General features: G+C 55.5%; 2 protein-coding genes across 6 annotated transcripts in view; one reads left to right on the top strand and one right to left on the bottom strand.

Annotated features, from left to right (window-relative positions):
- On the top strand, positions 1-9,953 carry CDAN1 (codanin 1). Of its 5 annotated transcripts, none has more exons than XM_075531265.1 (28): positions 1-101; positions 296-768; positions 902-1,105; positions 1,244-1,413; positions 1,521-1,634; positions 1,705-1,795; positions 2,194-2,314; positions 2,428-2,537; positions 2,720-2,809; positions 3,384-3,459; positions 3,957-4,162; positions 4,368-4,488; positions 4,629-4,775; positions 4,933-5,099; positions 5,335-5,422; positions 5,574-5,663; positions 5,807-5,861; positions 5,972-6,105; positions 6,193-6,296; positions 6,437-6,595; positions 6,756-6,819; positions 6,908-6,986; positions 7,133-7,281; positions 8,094-8,201; positions 8,283-8,346; positions 8,432-8,613; positions 8,794-8,901; positions 9,264-9,953. In XM_075531265.1, the coding sequence occupies exons 1-28, from the start codon at positions 12-14 to the stop codon at positions 9,381-9,383; spliced, it is 3,684 nt and encodes a 1,227-aa protein (XP_075387380.1). In that variant the 5' UTR covers positions 1-11; the 3' UTR covers positions 9,384-9,953. The 5 variants fall into 5 exon arrangements, with proteins under 5 accessions (XP_075387380.1, XP_075387379.1, XP_075387382.1 ...); XM_075531264.1 differs by having other exon boundaries at positions 899-1,105; positions 9,264-9,952; XM_075531267.1 differs by having other exon boundaries at positions 1,717-1,795; positions 9,264-9,950.
- An 881-nt stretch (positions 9,954-10,834) lies between these two features.
- The window catches only part of STARD9 (StAR related lipid transfer domain containing 9), a 122,448-nt gene continuing 113,784 nt past the window's right edge, over positions 10,835-19,498 (bottom strand). The window contains exons 27-33 of the mRNA XM_075532422.1: positions 13,661-13,772; positions 13,425-13,546; positions 13,159-13,223; positions 12,844-13,046; positions 12,627-12,706; positions 12,293-12,451; positions 10,835-11,899 (exon numbers count right to left, since the gene is read on the bottom strand). Coding sequence (XP_075388537.1) covers positions 11,798-11,899; positions 12,293-12,451; positions 12,627-12,706; positions 12,844-13,046; positions 13,159-13,223; positions 13,425-13,546; positions 13,661-13,772 — 843 coding nt within the window. The 3' untranslated portion in view covers positions 10,835-11,797. The remainder of the gene's footprint in view (positions 11,900-12,292; positions 12,452-12,626; positions 12,707-12,843; positions 13,047-13,158; positions 13,224-13,424; positions 13,547-13,660; positions 13,773-19,498) is intronic.

The raw sequence follows: 19,498 nt of genomic DNA, 5'->3' as shown, positions 1-19,498 counted from the left end.
CCCGGACCGGGATGGCGGCCGTTTTGGAGTCGCTGCTGCGAGAGGAGGTGTCGGTCGCAGCCGCCGTGAGGTGGATCGCGCGCAGCACCCAGAGTTCGGAGGTAACAGCGTCGGCACGCCCCCAGGCCGACCCGAGTCCGCGTCCCGCGAGGATGCCACCCGCCCCGCTCCCTCCCTGAGGGGCGCCCGGCTGCCCGCCCGGCCGAGCGCTCTCCGGTCGGGGCCCGCCGCGGCGCGCCACCCCGCGCCTGCCGCCCGGCCCGCCCCCGGCCGACCTCTGCGTCTCCCCCCGCAGGACCGCGCGGAGCCTGCCGCGCTGAGCGCCCTCCGGCCCCTGCGGAAGGAGTTTGTGCCGTTCCTGCTGAACTTCCTGCGGGAGCAGAGCAGCCGCGTCCTCCCGCAGGGCCCCCCGACCCCCGCCAAGGCCCCGTGCGCCGCCGCAGCCCTGCCGGGGAGGCCGGGGGGCCCTCCGCGGGGCGGCCGCGGGGCGCGCAGCCAGCTCTTCCCCCCGGCCGAGCCGCCCGCCGCCGCCGAGCACCCCATGGCCCGCCGCGGGGGCAGGAGGCGGGGCCCGGGCCCGGCCCGCGAGCGCGGAGCCCGCGGCCCCGAGGAGGCGGCCGGCGCCGAGAGCCCGTCGTGGGCCGGCGGCCGGAGGCCCCGAGGCGCGGGCAGCCCGGGCAGCCCCAGCCTCCGGCGCGCCTATCCCCCGAACCTCAGCAACCTGGAGGAGTTCCCTCCTGTAGGCGCCCCCCCGCCCGGCCCTGCTGGGTGAGAAGCCGCCGGCCCCGGGGAGGGGGTCCCGGGAGGGGGTGGTCCAGAGGTTGCGGCGCGTCGGTGGGGAACGTGGGCTCCCGAGGAGGGGAGGGGTGGCGTCTGAGAGAAGCCCGTGGCCACTCAGCAGGACGAAGCCTTCGCGCAGGATCAATCCAACTCCGGTGAGCGAAGAGCGGTCACTCTCCAAGCCCAAGATGTGCTTCACCTCACCCCCCATCAACTGTGCCCCCAGTTCCCAGCCCTCAGACCTGGACACTAGCCCTTGGGGCCTTGGCCTTCCCCCAGGGTGCAGAGGTCTGCAGGAGGAGCGGGAGATGCTGAGGAAGGAGCGGTATGAGCCTTACCAATCCCCCACCCCTACCCTGGGGCCGGTTGCTGGGCTGTTGGGGACTTCTCTGGAGGCAATGGGGTGTGACTGGAGGGGAAGCCATGCTGACTGTTCATAGCCCCACCCCCTCTGTCCCCATAGCTCTAAGCAGCAGCCACAGTCACCAATGCCCGCCCAACCCACCCCTGAATTGGGGTCTCCCCTGCCCAGCCGAACAGGAGGCCTCTCAGCTGAACCTGCAGACCCTGCCAGAGTGTCTTCCCGCCAGCGCCTGAAGCTGGTAGCCCTTGTCTACTCCTCATGCATTGCGGGTGAGTGAGGCAAAGGAAGGTGGAGTGGATGTCAGGGTTGGTGAAGTACAGAAAACAGTCTTGCCTCCGAATGGTGCACAATACCCTGGGCTTCTCTTTATCTCTAGAAAATCTGGTCCCAAATCTCTTCTTGGAGCTTTTCTTCGTCCTTCAGCTCCTAACTGTCCGCAGGATGGTGGCTGCCAAGGAGAAAGACCCTGAGCCAAGCCCAGGCACCCCTGGTCAGTAGGCAAGCCCCCTTTGGAGAAGTGGGATCTGGGGATTGAGAAGGTCTTCCCTGACAGCTTGCAGCTCTCTTTCCAGAGTCCTTGGAGATCCCGCTGTTCCAGAGTGTCCATGACTGTGTCTTCTTTGCGGTGCAGGTTCTGGAACGGCAGTTTCAGTGAGTTCTCCTAGGTACCGGTTAAGCCTCATTCCCACTGGCTGCTGTGCTTCTGGCCACTTAGGGTGCATGCTAGTGTTCAACCCAGACCTTTCTCACCTGTGACTTTGTGTCACGCTGATGCGTGTAGTCCCTGAGAGAGTCAGGTTGCCCGCTGTCCTGACACCTGACCTTTACATTTCTGTGTAACATTTCAGCCTTGTGCTCCTGCTTCCTGCTCTGTGAGGGGTCATGCCCGCCCCTTTTCTGCCCATCATCTCAGATTTGGAGGCAGTTGCTCCGTCTTAACCTCTCTGGGCCTTGTCACTCCCTACACCATGCTCCACATATGCAGGGGCTAGCTTCCTCTTTGTAGCCACTGTGCCCGTCTCGTTTACATCCGCTCTTGCCCCTTGAAGGGTTCTCTGCTACCTAGACAGAGGGACCTTGAAGCTGTTGGCTGAGAATGAGCGGCTCCTGTGTTTCTCACCAGCTCTGCAAGGCCGCCTGCGAGCTGCCTACGAGGGCAGTGCTGCCAAGGTAACAACTGCCTGAACCTGGCCTTCCTAGTGCACACCGCCTACCTGTCATGTGGGCTAGCTCTGGGCCTGACCCCTGCAGGCTGGGTCCTTAATGTCACTGCTGTCTTTTAGGTCTCTATGGTGATGCCACCCTCTGCTCAGGCTGTCTCCTTTCAGCCAGAAACTGACAATCGTGCCAATTTCTCTAGTGACCGAGCCTTTCACACCTTTAAAAAACAAAGGTAATAAAGCAGGGGGTCCTGGGAGAGGGAATGAGGTATGGAGCATGGCACAGGCAGCTGTGAAGTTCTCGTAGGAACTGGAATTTGGCAGCACCAAGCCCTTTCCACGGCCACTCATGCCTTGGGAATGAGTGTCAGGCACCTGTGCCTTGGCTGATCAGGCCTTCGTGTGTGTCTGTCAGGGATGTGTTTTACGAGGTGCTTCGGGAGTGGGAAGATCACCATGAGGAGCCTGGCTGGGACTTCGAGAAGGGCTTGGGCAGCAGAGTCAGGTGAGTGCTTTGTCTGGTCCCTACTGGTGCTTGAGAAGCTGATTGGAAAGTGTTCTCTTCCAACCCTTCCTGACCAAAGCTGCGAACTTCAGCCCCCTTCTGCTTCCATTCAAATGGGAAGGATTTGCTCCTCTGGTTCCTTGTCCTCTAATTGAGAATATTCAGAACAAAGCTCTCTAATTCAGGTGGCTTAAGTTTTGAGCCAGGCTATTGGTGAGACCTTTTCTAAAAACCCCTACTTTCTGCATCTTCTAGTTTGGGAGAATCTGATCACCTTGTATACTTGGGTAACTAGGACATTAAAGGGAACATTCGCTGTCTAGGGTCCTAGCCTGGTCACTAAACTCTCTGGTGCTTACTGTACACAAAAGATGGGGTGGGTTGTTTCCCTATTAGGTTAAATGTGTCTCTAGCCTCCTGGGGCTTGGTGCCAAGGGAGATGCTCTTGGCCTTCCCTAAGGCCCCAGGGGTGGGCTGGTCCCAACAGGTCTGCTCAGGTCCCTGGGAATAGCTGGGAAGCCCGGGAGACCCTTGTTTCCTTCCCTCACTCTCCTTTCTGCTGCCTGTCACTTAGAGCCATGATGGTGCAGCTCTCTGCAGCCTGCAGCCACAGTCACTTTGTCCGGCTCTTCCAAAAGCAACTTCTCCAGGTAAGCCCAGGAGAAGGGGCCCACAGTGGGGAGGCAGCCTCGGAGGGTGGGGCAGACAGCTGCTTGGTTGCAGGGGTGAGTTGTAGGTTGGGGGCAGGTGGTGGTGGTGAGCCTGTGTTCTTGTGGGGTCGATGCCATTCTGGGTGCTGAAGTGCTCTCTCAAGCCTAGGAATCAGATGAGCAAATAAATACTGAACCCAAGTTTTTGTTGTGGCTTTTTCATCAATAAACAGACTATAATCCCTACATAAAAAAAATTTGGTCTCAAGCACGTGGCTTCAGGTTGGCATTTGCATGAACACTTGTTAAAATCAAAACCCACTGCCAGAGTCCATTGAACTCACAGCAGCCCCGGCCGAGTAAAGTCTGGGTGTCGATCTTTCTTGGAGCGCCAAGCCTCATCTTTCTCCCGCTAGGTATTTGTTAGTGTCCACTTAGAGTTTGTTCAATCCTCCAACTTAATTTTCCTTCCTTCTCTCCTCCCTTTCCCTGACCAGATGTGTCAGAGCCCAGGTGGGGCTGGGGGCACAGTCCTGGGCGAGGCTCCAGATGTGTTAAGTATGCTAGGAGCTGACAAGTTGGGGCGATTGCGTCGTCTGCAGGAAAGACTTGTGGCTCCTCAGAGCAGTGGGGGACCCTGCCCACCCCCCACCTTCCCAGGTTGCCAAGGCTTCTTCAGGGACTTCATCTTGAGTGCCAGCAGGTAAAGGCTGTGTCCTGGGGGGCTGAGGGCCCAGAGAGAGTGCTCGCTTGCTCTCTATTGCGGTCTCTTCTCTCTCCCCACCCCACCCCACCCCCCCATGTCTCGGGGCCTCTTACTCTCCTCTACTGACTCTGTTGGTCCTTCCATTGGGAATACCTCTCCCAGCTCTTCCTTCCGATGTCTCCCTTCTCTGTCCCCCTGTTAGCTTCCAATTTAATCAGCATCTCATGGATAGTTTGAGCTTGAAGATCCGGGAGCTCAACAACCTTGTCCTGCCTCCTCATGAGCCGAGTGATGAGGATGGGGAGTCAGACGTGGACTGGCAGGTTAGACACGAGGAGGGAGGGAGGGAGACCTGTGGGCCTGCCTGAGGAGGCAAAGGGTGTTTTTGAGATGACTTTATGGCAGCCTTGGAGCTCTCGAAGCCTTGTCCTTTGGACCTCTTCTCTCCACTCATCTTCTGCAGGGTGCGCGGAGGCAGTTTGCTGTGGTGCTGCTCAGCCTGCGGCTTCTGGCTAAATTCCTAGGCTTTGTGGCTTTCCTGCCCTACCGGGGCCCCGAACCACCGCCCACCCGGGAACTTCACGACTCTGTCTTGGCCCTCAGGAACCAGGTGAGTGGGGACTCCTGGCCAGGCAGGAGCTGGGAGGAGCAGCAAGACACGTCAGTTGATTGGTTGGTTTCCTTGGCCATTCAGGAAACCAGGCAGGTTAGAGGGCATGACCCAGCCCCACCCAGGGCATCCACTGACTGGGCACTGGCCCCAGCAGGTCCCTCCGGTCCTGGACGTGCTGACTCTGCTGCAGCAGGGGCTGGGGGCCCGCCGGGCGGTGCTCATCGTGCCCTGGCTCGTGGAGTTCCTTTCCTTCGCCGACCACATTGTGCCCCTGCTGGACTACTACCGGAGTGCCTTCAGCCTCCTGCTGCAGCTGCATCGGTGAGTAGAGAGGAGCTCGGCAGGCTGCAGCCGAGGGCGGGGGAGCTCTGTGGAGAACCTGCTCTTCAGAAAGCCCAGTAGGGCATCGAGCTGAGCTGCAGAAGGCAGGCAGACTGGGCAGTCCCTTGAGCGTCCCCTGTGGCCTGGCTGTGAGTAGCGCAGATGTGTGTGCACCTCTGTGCAGACTGCACTCAGCACTAGCCCCGCGTCTAAGTAGCCCCCGTCTGCCTTGTAGGAGCTTGATCCTGTCCAAGGAAAGTGACGGAGAGATGTGTGCCCTCAACAAGCTGCTACTGCTCGCTGTCCTGGGCTGGCTTTTCCAGGTTGGAGGAGAGGGACGGGGACAGTGTCTGAGTCTGGGTGAGGTCGGGGCCAGAAGGTGTGGAAATCAGGGAGGTTGCTTTGAACCTGGGACCCCAAGCTTGATGGGTTTCTGAGGACCTGGCTGGAGCACTTTTGCCCTTCTCCCCTCAGATCCCCACTGTCCCTGAGGACCTGTTCTTTCTGGAAGAGGGTCAGTGGGATGCCTTTGAAGTGGACACAGGAGCCTCAGAAAATGGCTTGGTGAGTGTTGGGGTCCAGCCAGAGGGGTTGGGAGTCCTGGGAGTGGAGGGGGTGGGCTGATCTAGAAGGATGGACCCCTGTGTGTTTTCTGCACTGGAAGGGGGGACCCTGCGGCATCCCAGCCCTGGCATCTTCTCCCCCAGGATAGCATGCCTGTGGTGGACCAGCAGCTGCTCTACACCTGCTGCCCCTACATTGGTGAGAACCCAGAATGCATGCGCCTGCTTCCTGAGCACCGCTCAGCCTCGCTGCCAGTGCTTTACAACCAAGCTGCTTGGTTGTAATTAAACATGGCTTCCCTGATGCAGGAGAGCTCCGGAAACTGCTTGCTTCCTGGGTATCGGGGAGCAGTGGGCGGAGTGGGGGCTTCGTGAGGAAAATCACCCCCACCACAACCACCAGCCTGGGAGCCCATCTTCCCCAGACTACGCAGGGGCTGCAGGTGAGGGGCCAGCCCAGTGGGGAAGAGTAGACGCTCTTGGGTGGAAGGCAGCCCTCCCTGACTGCACTGCCCTCTCCCCTCCCCCAGGCACAGCTGGCCGAGGCCTTCTTCCACAACCAGCCACCCTCCCTGCGCAGGACTGTGGAGTTTGTGGCTGAGAGAATTGGGTCCAACTGTGTGAAACATATCAAGTAAAGGAGTGGCGGAGAGGGGCAGCTGTTAGAGGGTCCATTTCACCCCCTTTGTTGCCAACCTGGGGACGTGGGGAAGGCGGCCAAATTGCTAGCATTCTTTCAAAGATGTCTGCTCACCTTTGCTGTCCATGTTACAGGGCCACGCTGGTGGCAGACCTGGTGCGCCACGCAGAGTCACTTCTCCAGGAGCAGCTGGGGATGCAGGGACAAGATGGGGGAGATCCAGCCCAGCTGCTAGAAATGCTTTGTTCACAGCTGTGCCCCCAAGGGGCCCAAGCACTGGCCCAGGGACGGGAGTAAGGAACACCACCTGTTTGCCCCCTCACGACACCCCTTCCACGCTCCTTTTGTCCTGTCCTCCCACTCTGCACTAGTCCATCATTTCTCCCCTCCCCCATTGATGAAGGGGTGTGCACACAGTGCCCTCCCTCCTTCATCATCCTCCTTGCCTCCCAGGTTCTGCCAGAAGAAGAGTCCTGAAGCGGTGCGGGCACTGCTCCCGGAGGAGACCCCTGCAGCTGTAAGTGGGCACCTAGGCGGAGGTTGTGGGAGAGGGAGGTGCTATGTGGTTGCACGGTGGGTGTGACTGAGGTCCCTCGGTGCCACAGGTGCGGAGCAGCGCAGAGAACATTGCTGTGGGGTTGGCAACCGAAAAAGCCTGTGCTTGGTTGTCGGCCAACATCACAGGTGAGGCCCGGGAGCGGGAATGTCAGGACCACATTGTCAGAAGCGGGCTGGAGCGGGCTAGAGAAACGTTTGGCAAGATGGGACCCCAGACCCTTGGGATCCGCGGGCTCCATGGGCAGTGACTTCTGTTCTCGCTCTGCCCTCAGCGTTGATCAGGAGAGAGGTGAAGTCGGCAGTGAGTCGTACTCTCCGAGCCCAAGGTCCTGAGCCAGCTGCCCGGGGGGAGCGGAGGGGCTGCCCCCGTGCCTGTGAGCACCATGCTCCCCTCCCCTCCCACCTCATCTCCGAGATCAAAGTACACAGCTACCCTACTCCCTTTGGCTTCCCTTTTCCCTCTCCCCGCTCTCTTCCTGTTTCCCATCAGCGTCTGCCTTTATGTGGAGAGCCTCCGGGGGTGTCCAGCTAACTCACATTTCATTCTGACTACACGCATCTTCCACAGGCTGTTCGGGGGTTGGAAGGACTCGAAGGGGCTGTCACCCAGGAAGTGGGCTATGGGTTCAGAAGTGTTCTGTGCCAGCAGTAATCGTCCTTTCAACCTGAGCCGTGCAGCAGGCACAGCAGCAGGGCCCTGGCTCGATCCAGGGTTGCCCTTGTGACAGACACATGTGGCCCACAAAGACTGAAATATTTACTCTAGAGCAGGCACGAGGTATAGAGATTTGAAAGCCCTGACTGAATTTAGACACGTTTTGCACATAGACACACACACACACACACACACACATTTCCATCAGGAAGGATTGGGCCTGTAGGGCAGGTAGAGAGGTTAAAACTGAATCCGACAGGACAGGTGATTCAGAGGCTCCCCTCCATGCTTCGAAGAATGAGGTGGCCTCTGGGATTCGGTAGGAATAGCTTTGTCCCAGGTTGAGTGAGGCCTGTCCTGCCTTTCAGCGTCGTCGTCTCCTGCTTTCCTGCTCCATTCCGGGCCCTCTTCTGTTCTTCACCGGGTTGCTTCTCCCAGCTGTGCTGCCCTGCCCTTGGGCGCCTTGGCCCCATCTTCCTTTTCCTCTGCCTCTCCACTGGCTGACCCCACCCCTGCTCATTCTCTGGCACCCTGCTTCCCGCGGGGCCTCACTGGGCCCCGCTTCCTGCTCTCTGCAGGACGTGCTCTCGCTGGCTGTGGGGCCCCGAGACCCTGAGGAGGGAGTGTCCCCGGAGCACCTGGAGCGACTCCTTGGCCAGCTGGGCCAGACACTACGGTGCCGCCAGGTGAGCCATGGCACTCAGCACACGAAGGCGCTGCTCCAAGCACAGGGCTCGCTCACGGCTGGGGCTTTCCTTTCTCCACAGTTCCTGTGCCCACCTGCAGAGCAGCATCTGGCCAAGTGCTCGGTAGAGTTGGCATCCCTGCTTGGTATGCTTCCCATCTCCCTCACTGCCCTGTTGTGAGCTGGCTGGGAGGAAAAGTCCACTCAAAGTTGGGCTTCCTCTTCCCTTAGTTGCAGACCAGATTCCCATCCTCGGGCCCCCACCACAGCCCCGGCTAGATCGAGGGCAGGCACAGAGGCTTCTGCACATGCTGCTTGCCCTGTGGAAGGACGACTTCCAGGTGCCAGTCCCTCTGCAGCTGCTGCTGAGGCCAAGAAACGTGGGGCTCCTGGCTTCCAAACGGCCCAGAGAGGTGAGTCAGGGCCGGGTGATAGGAAGCCGTGGGCGCACATGGCCGCCACCTTCTCCCCTTGAGTGATCTGCTTTCCTTCATTCTCTCAGGTCTCCATCTTACTCACTCGGTCCTGTCGCTCAGGGTCCTGGTGCACTTCTCCCCACGGCCGCCCTGACCGGCTCCTTCCCTGTTTTGCAGTGGGACCTGCTGCTGTTCTTGCTCCAGGAGCTGATCCAGATGGGTCTGATGGGCCGGGCGGAGGTCGACACCTGCCTGAGCAGCCTCCATGAGGCCCAGTGGCCTGGGGTAAGGAGCCCTGCCTCTGAGCCTCAAAGGGGGAGTCACGTGGTCCTAAGACAGTGAGATCAGAATAACCTGTGAGATCAGAATAACCTGATGTCATGTTTAATCCATAAACTGGGTACCGTGCAGAGCAACGTCACCTTCCCAGCAGCCTGTCTCACACCACTTTCCCCACGAGTGCTTTCGGGCGAAGTGTAGGGTCCATTTCAGTGCAGAAGACAATCAGGAACGCTAGTGGGTTTGACCTGCCTGCCTTTCAGCGCTTAGTCCTCTGCACTATGAGACGCCTACTCAAGTTACTTAAGGCTTTTTAGTAGGAAGTATGGAACGCTTCCAGAATTATATCTGCCTTATTCTTGTTCTAGGACTTCACTAAAGAGTTGGCAACCTTGTTCAACCTGTTTCTAGTTGAGCCTCACGTGTCAGAACCAAGGACTTGTGAGCTGGTGCAACCAAACCGGGGGACGGTGCTGGCCCAGAGCTAGGAGGAATGAAGGTGGCCCAGCGATGGGCTAGGAGCCAGGAAGCCCGCCTGACCATGCCTCAGGAAGAGTGCAGCACCACCCCAACTCTTGCTGGGAGCCGGATAGTGGGTGGACAGACCGTCTGATGGGACCAGAGTGCCTACTTAGATGTGAAGGATGGATGAACAGACATTCGGCTGCTAACACCCACCAGCGCCTGCAAGCGTTGCAGCCGGATACCTGGAGAGGACGGCAGGGGCATGCATCAGTTGGAATGTGAAATGACATGGGTGTGGGCTTGGTAGCGCAGGAGCCTTCAAGCCCCACTTGCTGCTTAAAATACAGTTTTAAGGAAATCATGACAGAAGCAAAAATACTTCCTGCGAGGAAGGTTGAAGCATAAACTTTGAGTCCACATTTCTTACCACCAGGAGCCATCCTCTTAAAAAGGCTCAACAGAGAAAGAGGACTCCCCGGCGCTCACAGGGCCAAGGCTGAGCAGAGGACAGGTTGAGTTTTTAAGAATAAACCCTTTTCTTTACCGTGGTGCCCTGTTACTTTCATGGGTCTCTCCCCTGAGATGACTGGACTGGCTGTGTGCCTCGCAGGTAAGACCAAGCAAGCTAATGAAATAAGTTCTTTCCTTTCAGCCCCATTTTTCCAATGTGGCAACACGGACACAGATCCCGGGCAGCTTCCTGGAGGGGTTTACAGCGGTGTGTGTGCCACGGATCACGCGTGTGACCTGGAGGCCTGGTATAAGGACTGCTGCCCAGGGGACCAGAGGCCCCAGTACCTACGAGTCACATCAGTCACACCATTAGCAGGTCTCAGTATCTGGGCCTTTTTTTCCTAATCAAAGCACACTACAGCTGACTGAGGAGGGCAGGCACTAGTTGAGGTGGCTGTGTGGCAGTGGGGTGGTCACTTTAGCTCAGTGGGCCAGGCATGAGTGGACAAGATAGCCTTGAGTCACAAAGCAGCCAGAGTTGGGCCTGCTCCACAGCTGCCGGCATCTCATGCCCAGCACTCCTACAGGGAGGAACAGACTGCTCTGTTGACTGGCTGCCTAACGGTGGTCTTCAATGCAGTCCTCAGACAAGCAGCATCAACTTGGAAACCTGTTAGAAACTCACGTACTTGGGGCCCAGAAGCTGTAGGGGTGGATCCAGCCACCCACGCTGTAACAAGTCCTTCACAACCCATCGGAAGTCTGCCTTCACTCAGTCCCTTGTGCTACAAAATCAGCGGCGAACGGGGCTCCAAATTTCCAGACACTGATGCGCCTCTTCCCAGACCTCGAGGGCACAAGGTCGGTATTGCCATGGCTGCACTGGGTCCCCCTCCCTCACAAAGCACCCGATGTGGGCAACCAGTGCACACTGAGCGCCCCCACCCCAACCTCAATGCTGAGCCGAGGATGCTGCCCGCATGGATCGCGCTAAATACATACGATACACGAAAGGTTTCCTTCGCCAGGGTCTGACCTTGGTCAGTCGTCTCAGTGAGGTTTATATGAAAAGAAATAGGGAGTACATAAATAGGTAGGTCAAGTGTTACAAAAATTGAACCAGAAAAATAAAAGTTTAAAAGCAATTAAAAATATATATAATCTGAGGTCATAAAAAACCTGCAAACATTTAGAAAAATCCAGGCTTTTTAACCACATTTTCTTAAGCCCCAGCAGCTCTGAAGACTCATGAGACACACACACACACACCACCACCACCACCCCCCCACACCACCAGTGGTGCCGCAGGCCTCTCCAAAGGGCTGGTTTGAATCTGCAGCCCCTCCTCCAGGGCAGGGCCCACCTAACCCTATGCTAGCAGGGGGCCTGGCTGGCCCTAGCCTGGGGCTAGATCTCTGAGCATTATGGCCGAGCTCCCTGCACAGCCTGCTCCGCCAAGACTTAAGGAGGAAAGGAAGAAGAGGAGAGAAGCCACAGAGTAACAACAGCAGTTTACAAAAGGGTGGGGAAGGTCAAGGAGAAAAGATTCTGAATCCATTTTCTGGTTTGTGCAGCTGTTTCTTAGAAACCCTTTTCTAACACCCCAGCCCACAGGTGGGTGTGGGGGGGTTCATTAGCTCCGGAGGTCCCTTGGGTGTCACCTGGCCAAGGCTGCACAGACCTCAGCTCTGCGGGCTGTACTAGTCCATGCTGAGCTCCCAGAGACGGAGGGAAGTGAGCACAGCGGTGAACTGAACTTCCTTCACCCGGGTGCTCAGGGCTCAGGCCTTTGCTCTGGTGGCACCAGCTGTGAGCAGGTTGGGTTTTGCGAGTAATGCTGGGCTGAGGGTGGGCTCTTGTCCGTCCAGTCAGCCCCAGCAGGCCGCCTGGGATCTTCTCACAACAGGTCCAGAAAGGAGCCGCCACAGCCCGTCTGGAGCATCCTGAGCCCGAGACTTAGCAGCACCGTCGAGCTGGCCCGATGCTAACTGCCAAGAAACGAAGCCAGCCTGGCGATGACCAGTGGCTGCTGCTTGCTGCAGGAGTTGAGGAGCTGTGCGGGGAGGCCTGGAGCACCGAGTTCTACCTGCAATAAAGCAAGGGGTGGGGGGGTTCCAGGCTGCAAAGGGACTCGGAGAGCATGCCAGGGTGCTGGCAGTGAGCAGAGCTCGTGTCGGTGCGAGGCGACAGCCAGACAAGCGGGTCATCTCCCTCTGCTAAAGCTGCTGCTTTTAAAGCTGTGAGCCATCTACTTCAAGGACCCTGGGGGCAGTCAGAGCTGCTGGAGGGCCAGCAGCTACAGAAAGGTGGATCAGCTCATCCCGCCCCCCCTTCAACTGCTGACACAAGAAGCCTTTCAGTCTGCAGCTCTCAAGAATTGTCCTTTGGCCAAAGGGTCATGGGTCACTAGCCCAGCGGATCAAATCAAGGCTTGGCCGGGGAGACTGGACACTTGGGGGGGTGGGGGGGGGCGTTGTACCTGGGCCAAGTAAACGACTCTGGTGACTTCCTTCCCACCCAGGGTGAGAGGCTGCAGGATCCAGGCACTGGGCAGGATCTCCCCTCGCACCACTTCTCTGCTGGGCCGTGGCATGGACCTGTCATACACAGACTGCACTGCCATGATAGACAGGGGCCCCTGTGAACAGAAAAGGGTGTGTGCCTGCCCATGAGGAGAAGGCTCTATGCACCCCGACACAGGAGGCCCACCTGACCAGTCCTTCCTTTCCCAGGGGCCCCTGCTACAGAAATTCCCCCCCACCCCACCCCCAAAACTCTTCCCACAGCCTTGCTGCCACCAGGAAGGCAGGTACCTCGCTGGCTTCCACACAGACACAGCAGAAATCCCGAGGCTGCTTCCACGCACAAAGGCCTGTGCCGCACACCAGGTACACTGTGGGCGGACATGCAAGTCAGCCACCATGCTGAGCCCTTCCCAGCCGGGAACCCAATGCTGCCACCCATCCCCAAGCCAGATCCAGCTAAGACCTAGTCTGCGTGCCACTGTCCCTGGCCAGGCCCCAGACTCACCCAGGCTGATGCTGTTGGTCACCCGCTGGTGGAGCCTCGCACTCTGGATGGGCTTGTGATACAGGGGCCACAGAGTGGGGTCACTCACTGCCGTCCACACCCGAGGCAGGGGCTGGCTCACCATGCCTGCCCCCAGGAAGCCGTGCCGAGTGGAAGAAAACACCTTGTAGTAAAGCTGCACCCCCTGCTCTTCACCCTGATAGCTGAGGACAGAGCTCGGGTGAGGAGGCTGGGCTGACAGCCTGAGTGAAGCCAGGGCGGTGATGCTGGGCAGGACAACGGGCGCGGGAGGAGACACGACGCCCAGACACTTACTTCCAGCCGGCAGCTGCCTGGCGGATGAAGAGATTGTGTAGATTATCCGAGCAAGCAGCCATCACCTGGGGGCAGAGTGGCCACGTGCAGCTTAGTGGGCCCCTGGGCTGGGCAGTCCACTGGCATGTATGGAATGCCCCTTTCTTTGCCCAAGATGGAGCTTCACCAGAGGCACCCATCTCAGTCTGGTGGCCTGGACCTGCCCCTTCCCCTTCTTGTCCTTCCTCTTCCCTTCTCCATGCCTGGCCCAGGCAGTGGTTACTCACGTCAGTCATGGAGGTGTCCACAATGTGCTTGGCCAGGTCCTGGTAGGAGGAGGAGAAGCAGGTCCCCAAGCTGGACGGGCTGGCTGGGGAGCAGCAGCAACTGCCCAGGGAGGCTCTGGAGCCTACAGTCAGACAGCACCGACTTCAGGAGCTTTGAAAAGCGGCTTCCCCAACAGGGACAGGGACTCCCTAGGATCAGCCTGCCAAATCCCTGAACGTCCCTCCCAGCCACTCACCATAGGCTGAGCTCTTCCAGGAGGGCCCAGCCAAACACAGGTTCCTCACGGCAGAGCGGCCCCGCCCGTCCCCAAGCCAGGGCTCTCTTGACTCGGACAGGTTTGTGTCCCCCTGAAGAACAGAGAATGCTCAGGGCAAAACCAGAGAGAGCAGCATCCCGCATGCTGGCTCAAAGGGACAGACTGTCCCTACATTTGAATTCAGAGGCCTACAACACTGGAAACCAGGCTCTGGACAAGAGATCTCACCTCTAAGCCGCATGCACCAAAGGGGGCCTATAGGAGACTTCACTGGGGTTGAGCAGTGCCAGGGGCTCTACCCGCCTGCTGAGCGTAGCCGTGCGTGGAAACCACGCTGCAGCTGGGCTCAGGTGTGGGCAGCAGACAGAGTCCAAGGGGTAGACAAGGCTGGGAGGAGGACAAGCTACGGCCAGTTTAGCCCTTGGCCGAAGGTCTCAAGTTCGTTCCGATGGGATGATCCTCTAGATCCGAACCCCAGTCACAGTCCCCCCGACCTTCACGCTCACCTCCCCCAGTTCCTGGAAGGCAATAACCCTGGACCTCAGCTGGGTGTAACAGCCACCCATTATCTCTCTTCTATCAGGCCATGACCAATGAAGAGAAGGTTAAAGTTGTCAAGGATTTTGTCTTGCTTGGATCCACAACCAATGCTCACAGAAGCAGTAGTAAAGAGTTCAAAAGACAAGCTGCAGATGTTACGTTGCGGACTAAGGTGCCCAAACCCTGGTATTTTCCATTGCCTCGTGTGCATGTGAAACTCGAACAATGAATAAAGAGGACTGAAGAATTTGAATTGTGGTGCTGGAGAAGAATATTGAAAGTAGAGTGGACTGCTAAAAGGACAAACTGATCTGTCTTGGAAGACATGCATCCAGAGTGCTCCTTAGAAGCAAGACTGGCAAGAGTTCGCTTCCCAGACTTTGGGACGTCATGTTTGGTAAGGTGGAGGGGCAGCAAAGGAGAGAAAGGCCCTCCAGGAGCCACCATGTGCTCAAGCCCAGCAGTCGTGAGGACGGTGCAGTAACCACTGGGCAGGGTTTTGTTCCTTTGTGCATAAGTCCTGAGCAGACCCGATGATCCCTAACAAGAGCAACGACGAGCTCTTACTGATCAGTACTTCAAAGACAAGTGGGGGTGTGCACCGGCAGGGGTTCCCTCCTCGCCTGCTTCAACAGGTTATAACACACGAGGGCTCCCGCTCTGCTACTTCTCAGGGCCTTTCACTACTCATCCCTCTTTCCACAGATTCTCCCGGCTCCATCTTCACTGGACCCTCCTTAGCATTTCAACATGCAAAAGCTGGCCTCCCTCTCTGTGTTGGACAGGGTTTTCTAGAGAGACAAACCAGATTGCTAGTAATTATATATTATATATAAATATATCTATATTTATAAAGATAGATATGTAATTCAAGAAATGAACCATTAAATTATATACAGATGGATAATACAAGAAATTAACAGTTAAATTATAAAGCAGTGAGACACTAGCAGTCTTTTAAGGCTTGAGAGCTGCCAGGTGCCAGTCCCCTTCTGTAGAGAGAGCTGGGCTATATATACCCAGGCAGCAAACAGCAAGGCAGGTCCCCGACTGTCATCAACTGTCAGTCCCCAGCTCCAGAGATGAACATTCCAATCGTGTGGGCTTAAAGGGACCTCAATTTAACAGCGACACAGTCCACAGGCTAGGCACCCCACAGGTAGTGTACCCCTTTAAACTGAGGCACAGAACAACCAAGGTGAGGCTCACCGAGCCATTTATCCCTCTGCCCTTCAGTTAATCCTACTTGTGTTTATCAGCCAGGCTGGCACAATAAACTATAGCAATCCACCCCTTGCCAACCTGGCACCTGTACACAATTCTTTACCCATACATACTTATATAATTTCTAGATATCAATGAAATCACACTTAGACTTATCATCAATCATCTATCATACATATAAATGAAAACACACTGAGTCAAATTATATCTGATATAACATACTTGAACAAAGGAAATTATGCAATAATCACATACAAGGAAAATACATTGACAATTACAAGCATCGCTTTTGCAATTGATCACGTGGCCGTAATTGATAGGTAGAACTACCTTCTACTGCTACCCATTCTGTATTACCTTTGCCCTCAGCAAGCACCTCAGCTGGCTGAGGTGACCCAGACCTTCATTCCTGAGGGGTCTGGGTCATTATAATTCCGGTCAGGATTGGGTTGCTCCAATTTAACATTTACTTTAATAGCAGGGCATGGTAACATTAAGAGTCGGCCTATGGGATCTCCTGGAGTCCAGACATATTCTTCTTTACCTCCATTATGTAGCACCAGTCCAATTTCTCCTTGGTAATCAGGATCAATCACCCCACTTAGTACGGTGACACTCTTCCTGACCTGTTGATCCAAAGGCATGAGAAGTCCAAAGTGCCCAGGGGGCATTCTCAGCTGCCAGTTCAGTGGAATCGTGCTGTGTTTCCAAGTGGGAGAGTTCCTTTCTTCGGGACCAGGACCTCCAGGCCTGAGGAACACAGGGTTGCTGGGACAGGAAGCAAAAATGCTGCAAGGGGATCACTAGGAGTAATAGTGAGTGGTGCCACTCCAGCTTCCACCCCTTGGTTCCTGGACCCATGAATTCTGGCTATTGGAGACACAGCACCATACATTGGCCGCTGGTTTAGAGCATATACAGCTTCCTGGAGAACATTGCCCCAGCCCCGCATGTTGTTGCCACCTAGTTGGCGCCGTAATTGTGTCTTTAGGAGCCCATTCCATCGTTCTATCAAGCCTGCAGCTTCAGGATGATGAGGAACATGATAAGACCAGTGGATTCCATGGGAATGGGCCCATTGCCGCACTGTATTTGCTGTAAAGTGAGTTCCTTGATCTGAAGCAATGCTATGAGGGATGCCATGCCGGTGGATGAGGCATTCTGTAAGTCCACGAATAGTAGTTTTGGCAGAAGCATCACGTGCAAGGAAGGCCAATCCATATCCAGAGTAGGTGTCTATTTCAGTAAGAACAAAACGCTGTCCCCTCCATGATGGAAGTGGTCCTATGTAATCAACCTGCCACCAAGTTGCTGGTTGATCTCCCCGAGGAATTGTCCCATATCTTGGACTTAATGTTGGTTTCTGTTGCTGGCAAATGGGACACTCAGCAGTGGCAGTGGCCAAGTCAGCCTTGGTGAGTGGAAGTCCATGTTGCTGTGCCCATGCCTAACCTCCATCCCTGCCGCCATGTCCACTTTGTTCATGTGCCCATTGGGCGATAACAAGGGTGGCAGAGGAAAGAGGAGGACCAGTCTCCACAGCGCGTGTCATCTTATCCACTTGATTATTAAAGTCCTCCTCTTCAGAGGTAATCCTTTGGTGAGCATTCACATGAGATACAATTAACTTTACTTTCTTGGCCCATTCAGAGAGGTCTATCCACAACCTCTTCCCCACACCTCCTTGTCACCAATTTTCCAATCATGGTCCTTCCAATTCCCTGACCATCCAGCCAAGCCATTTCCCACAGCCCATGAATCAGTATATAGTCTCACATCTGGCCATTTTTCCTTATATGCAAACTGAACGGCCAGGTGCACTGCTCGAAGTTCTGTCCATTGGGAAGATTTCCCTTCACCACTGTCCTTTAGGGAGGTCCCAGAAAGGGGCTGCAGTGCTGCTGCTGTCCACTTACGAGTGGAACCTGCATATCGTGCAGAGCCATCCGTAAACCAAGCATGACTTTTTGGTCTTCACTTAAAGTATGGTAAGGAACTCCCCAGGAGGCCATAGGTGCAGACTGGGAGAAAGGAGGCAATGTGACAGGAGTGGAGACTGGGCATTTGGGCCACTTCTTCATGCAGCTTACTTGTTCCTTCAGGTCCTGCTTTGGTCCGATCTCGTATATGCCACTTCCATTTAACAATGGAGTGTTGCTGCGCACGTCCAACTTTATGATTACGTGGGTCAGACAATACCCAGTTCATGATAGGTAGTTCAGGCCTCATGGTGACTTGGTGGCCCATGGTGAGGCGTTCAGTCTCCACCAAGGCCCACTAACAGGCCAACAGCTGTTTTTCAAAGGGGGAGTAGTTGTTTGCAGAGGATGGCAAGACTTTACTCCAAAATCCCAATAGTCTACGCTGCGAATCACCAATAGGGGTCTGCCAAAGACTGCACACTGCATCTTGATCTACAACTGACACCTCTAGCACCGTTGGGTCAGCTGGATCATATGGTCCCAGTGGCAAAGCAGCTTGCACGGCAGCCTGAACTTGTTGAAGAGCCTTTTCTTGTTCTAGGCCCCACTCAAAAATGGAGGCTTTTCGTGTCACTTGATAAATAGGTCGAAGTAGAACACCCAAGTGAGGAATATGTTGCCTCCAAAATCCGAAGAGGTCCTCTAGGCATTGTGCCTCTTTTTTAGTCGTTGGGGGAGCTAAATGTAATAGCTTATCCTTCACTTTAGTAGGAATATCTCGACATGCCCCACACCACTGGACCCCTAGAAATTTTACTGATGTGGAGGGTACCTGAATCTTTGTTGGGTTAATTTCCCAACCCCTTGTACGCAGATATTGTACCAATGAATCTAGAGTCTTTGATACATCCTCCTTAGTGGGTCCAATCAGCATAATGTCATCAATATAATGGACCAGTGTGACATTTTGTGGAATAGACAGGTGGTCAAGGTCCCTTTGGACTAAATTATGGCACAGGGCAGAAGAGTTGATGTACCCCTGGCGGAGAGTTGTGAAAGTATATTGTTGCCCCTGCCAGGTGAAGGCAAATTGCTTCTGGTGGTCCTTTGAGACTGGTATGGAGAAGGCATTAGCCAGATCAATAGCTGCATACCATGTACCAGGAGAAGTATTAATTTGCTCAAGCAATGTAATCACATCTGGGACATATGATCTAGCTGACCCAGTTAATCCTACTTGTGTTTATCGGCTAGGCTGGCACAATAAACTATAGCACTCTCCCTCAATTGCAGCCTGGTTTGCTCTCCTGCCCTTCACAGGTACACCAGGTCACCCTCTGCCATCCCTATCTCCCACCGTCTCTCACTATGAGCCCACTCTAGGCTAGCAGTCGCCCTCATCCCTCCAGCCAGCAGTCACCACAGGTTACCCTCCTCTGTCTGACCTCTTCCCTGCCTGGGTATGTCAGCTTCCTGCCCCTCTCCCTCCGGAAGTGCTCCCCTCCATTTCCTCTGCTGACTAGAACTAGGACAGGAGCCAATAAGGTGAATGTGAGCATTAACAACAACACAGAAAAACTGTCACCAAAACGAGGTAAAGGGACAGTGGGGACAAGGCAAATGGCTGTAGACATTTCCATGTACTTTACAGACAAAAGGAAAGGCCTGCATTTGAAACTAAACTGCAAAATCAAGACATCTCAAGATAGAAACATGATCATTAAAATAATTTTCTGAAAAAAAAATAATTTTCTGAAGCAACAAAGCCCACCTGTAAGAAGCACACCAGCCTGCGTGATTATGAGGGGCCGAAGGGATCAGTTATCAGGCATCAAAGAACAAAAAATCATATCATTGTGTGCTCACCTCCATGATATGATCCCTGAAGACAAATGGGTGCATAAGCAAATGTGGTGAAGAAAGCTGATGGTGCCCGGCCATCAAAAGATATAGTGTCTGGGGTCTTAAAGTCTTGAAGGTAAACAAGCAGCCACCTAGCTCAGAAGCAACAAAGCCCACATGCCTATGTGATCATGAGGTGTCTGTCAAAGGCATCAGGTATCAGGCATCATCAGAACAAAAATTCTTACCATAGTGAATGAGAGGCGGAAGTGCGGAGTGGAGACCCAAA

The sequence above is a fragment of the Tenrec ecaudatus genome, chromosome 14, assembly GCF_050624435.1.
Source record: "Tenrec ecaudatus isolate mTenEca1 chromosome 14, mTenEca1.hap1, whole genome shotgun sequence".
Lineage (NCBI taxonomy): Eukaryota > Metazoa > Chordata > Mammalia > Afrosoricida > Tenrecidae > Tenrec > Tenrec ecaudatus.
The sequence above is the reverse complement of the archived record's forward strand: the minus strand, read 5'-3'. Positions and strand labels throughout refer to the sequence as shown.

What these genes read in the sequence shown, in the direction of transcription:
- CDAN1 (XM_075531264.1), top strand. Translation starts at nt 12, where the DNA reads ATGGCGGCCGTTTTGGAGTCGCTGCTGCGAGAGGAGGTGTCGGTCGCA. An exon ending in TCTTGGCCCTCAGGAACCAG is followed by an intron (nt 4,776 to 4,932) that starts GTGAGTGGGGAC and finishes TGGCCCCAGCAG; the next exon opens with GTCCCTCCGGTCCTGGACGT. An exon ending in AGAGTTGGCATCCCTGCTTG is followed by an intron (nt 8,347 to 8,431) that starts GTATGCTTCCCA and finishes CTCTTCCCTTAG; the next exon opens with TTGCAGACCAGATTCCCATC.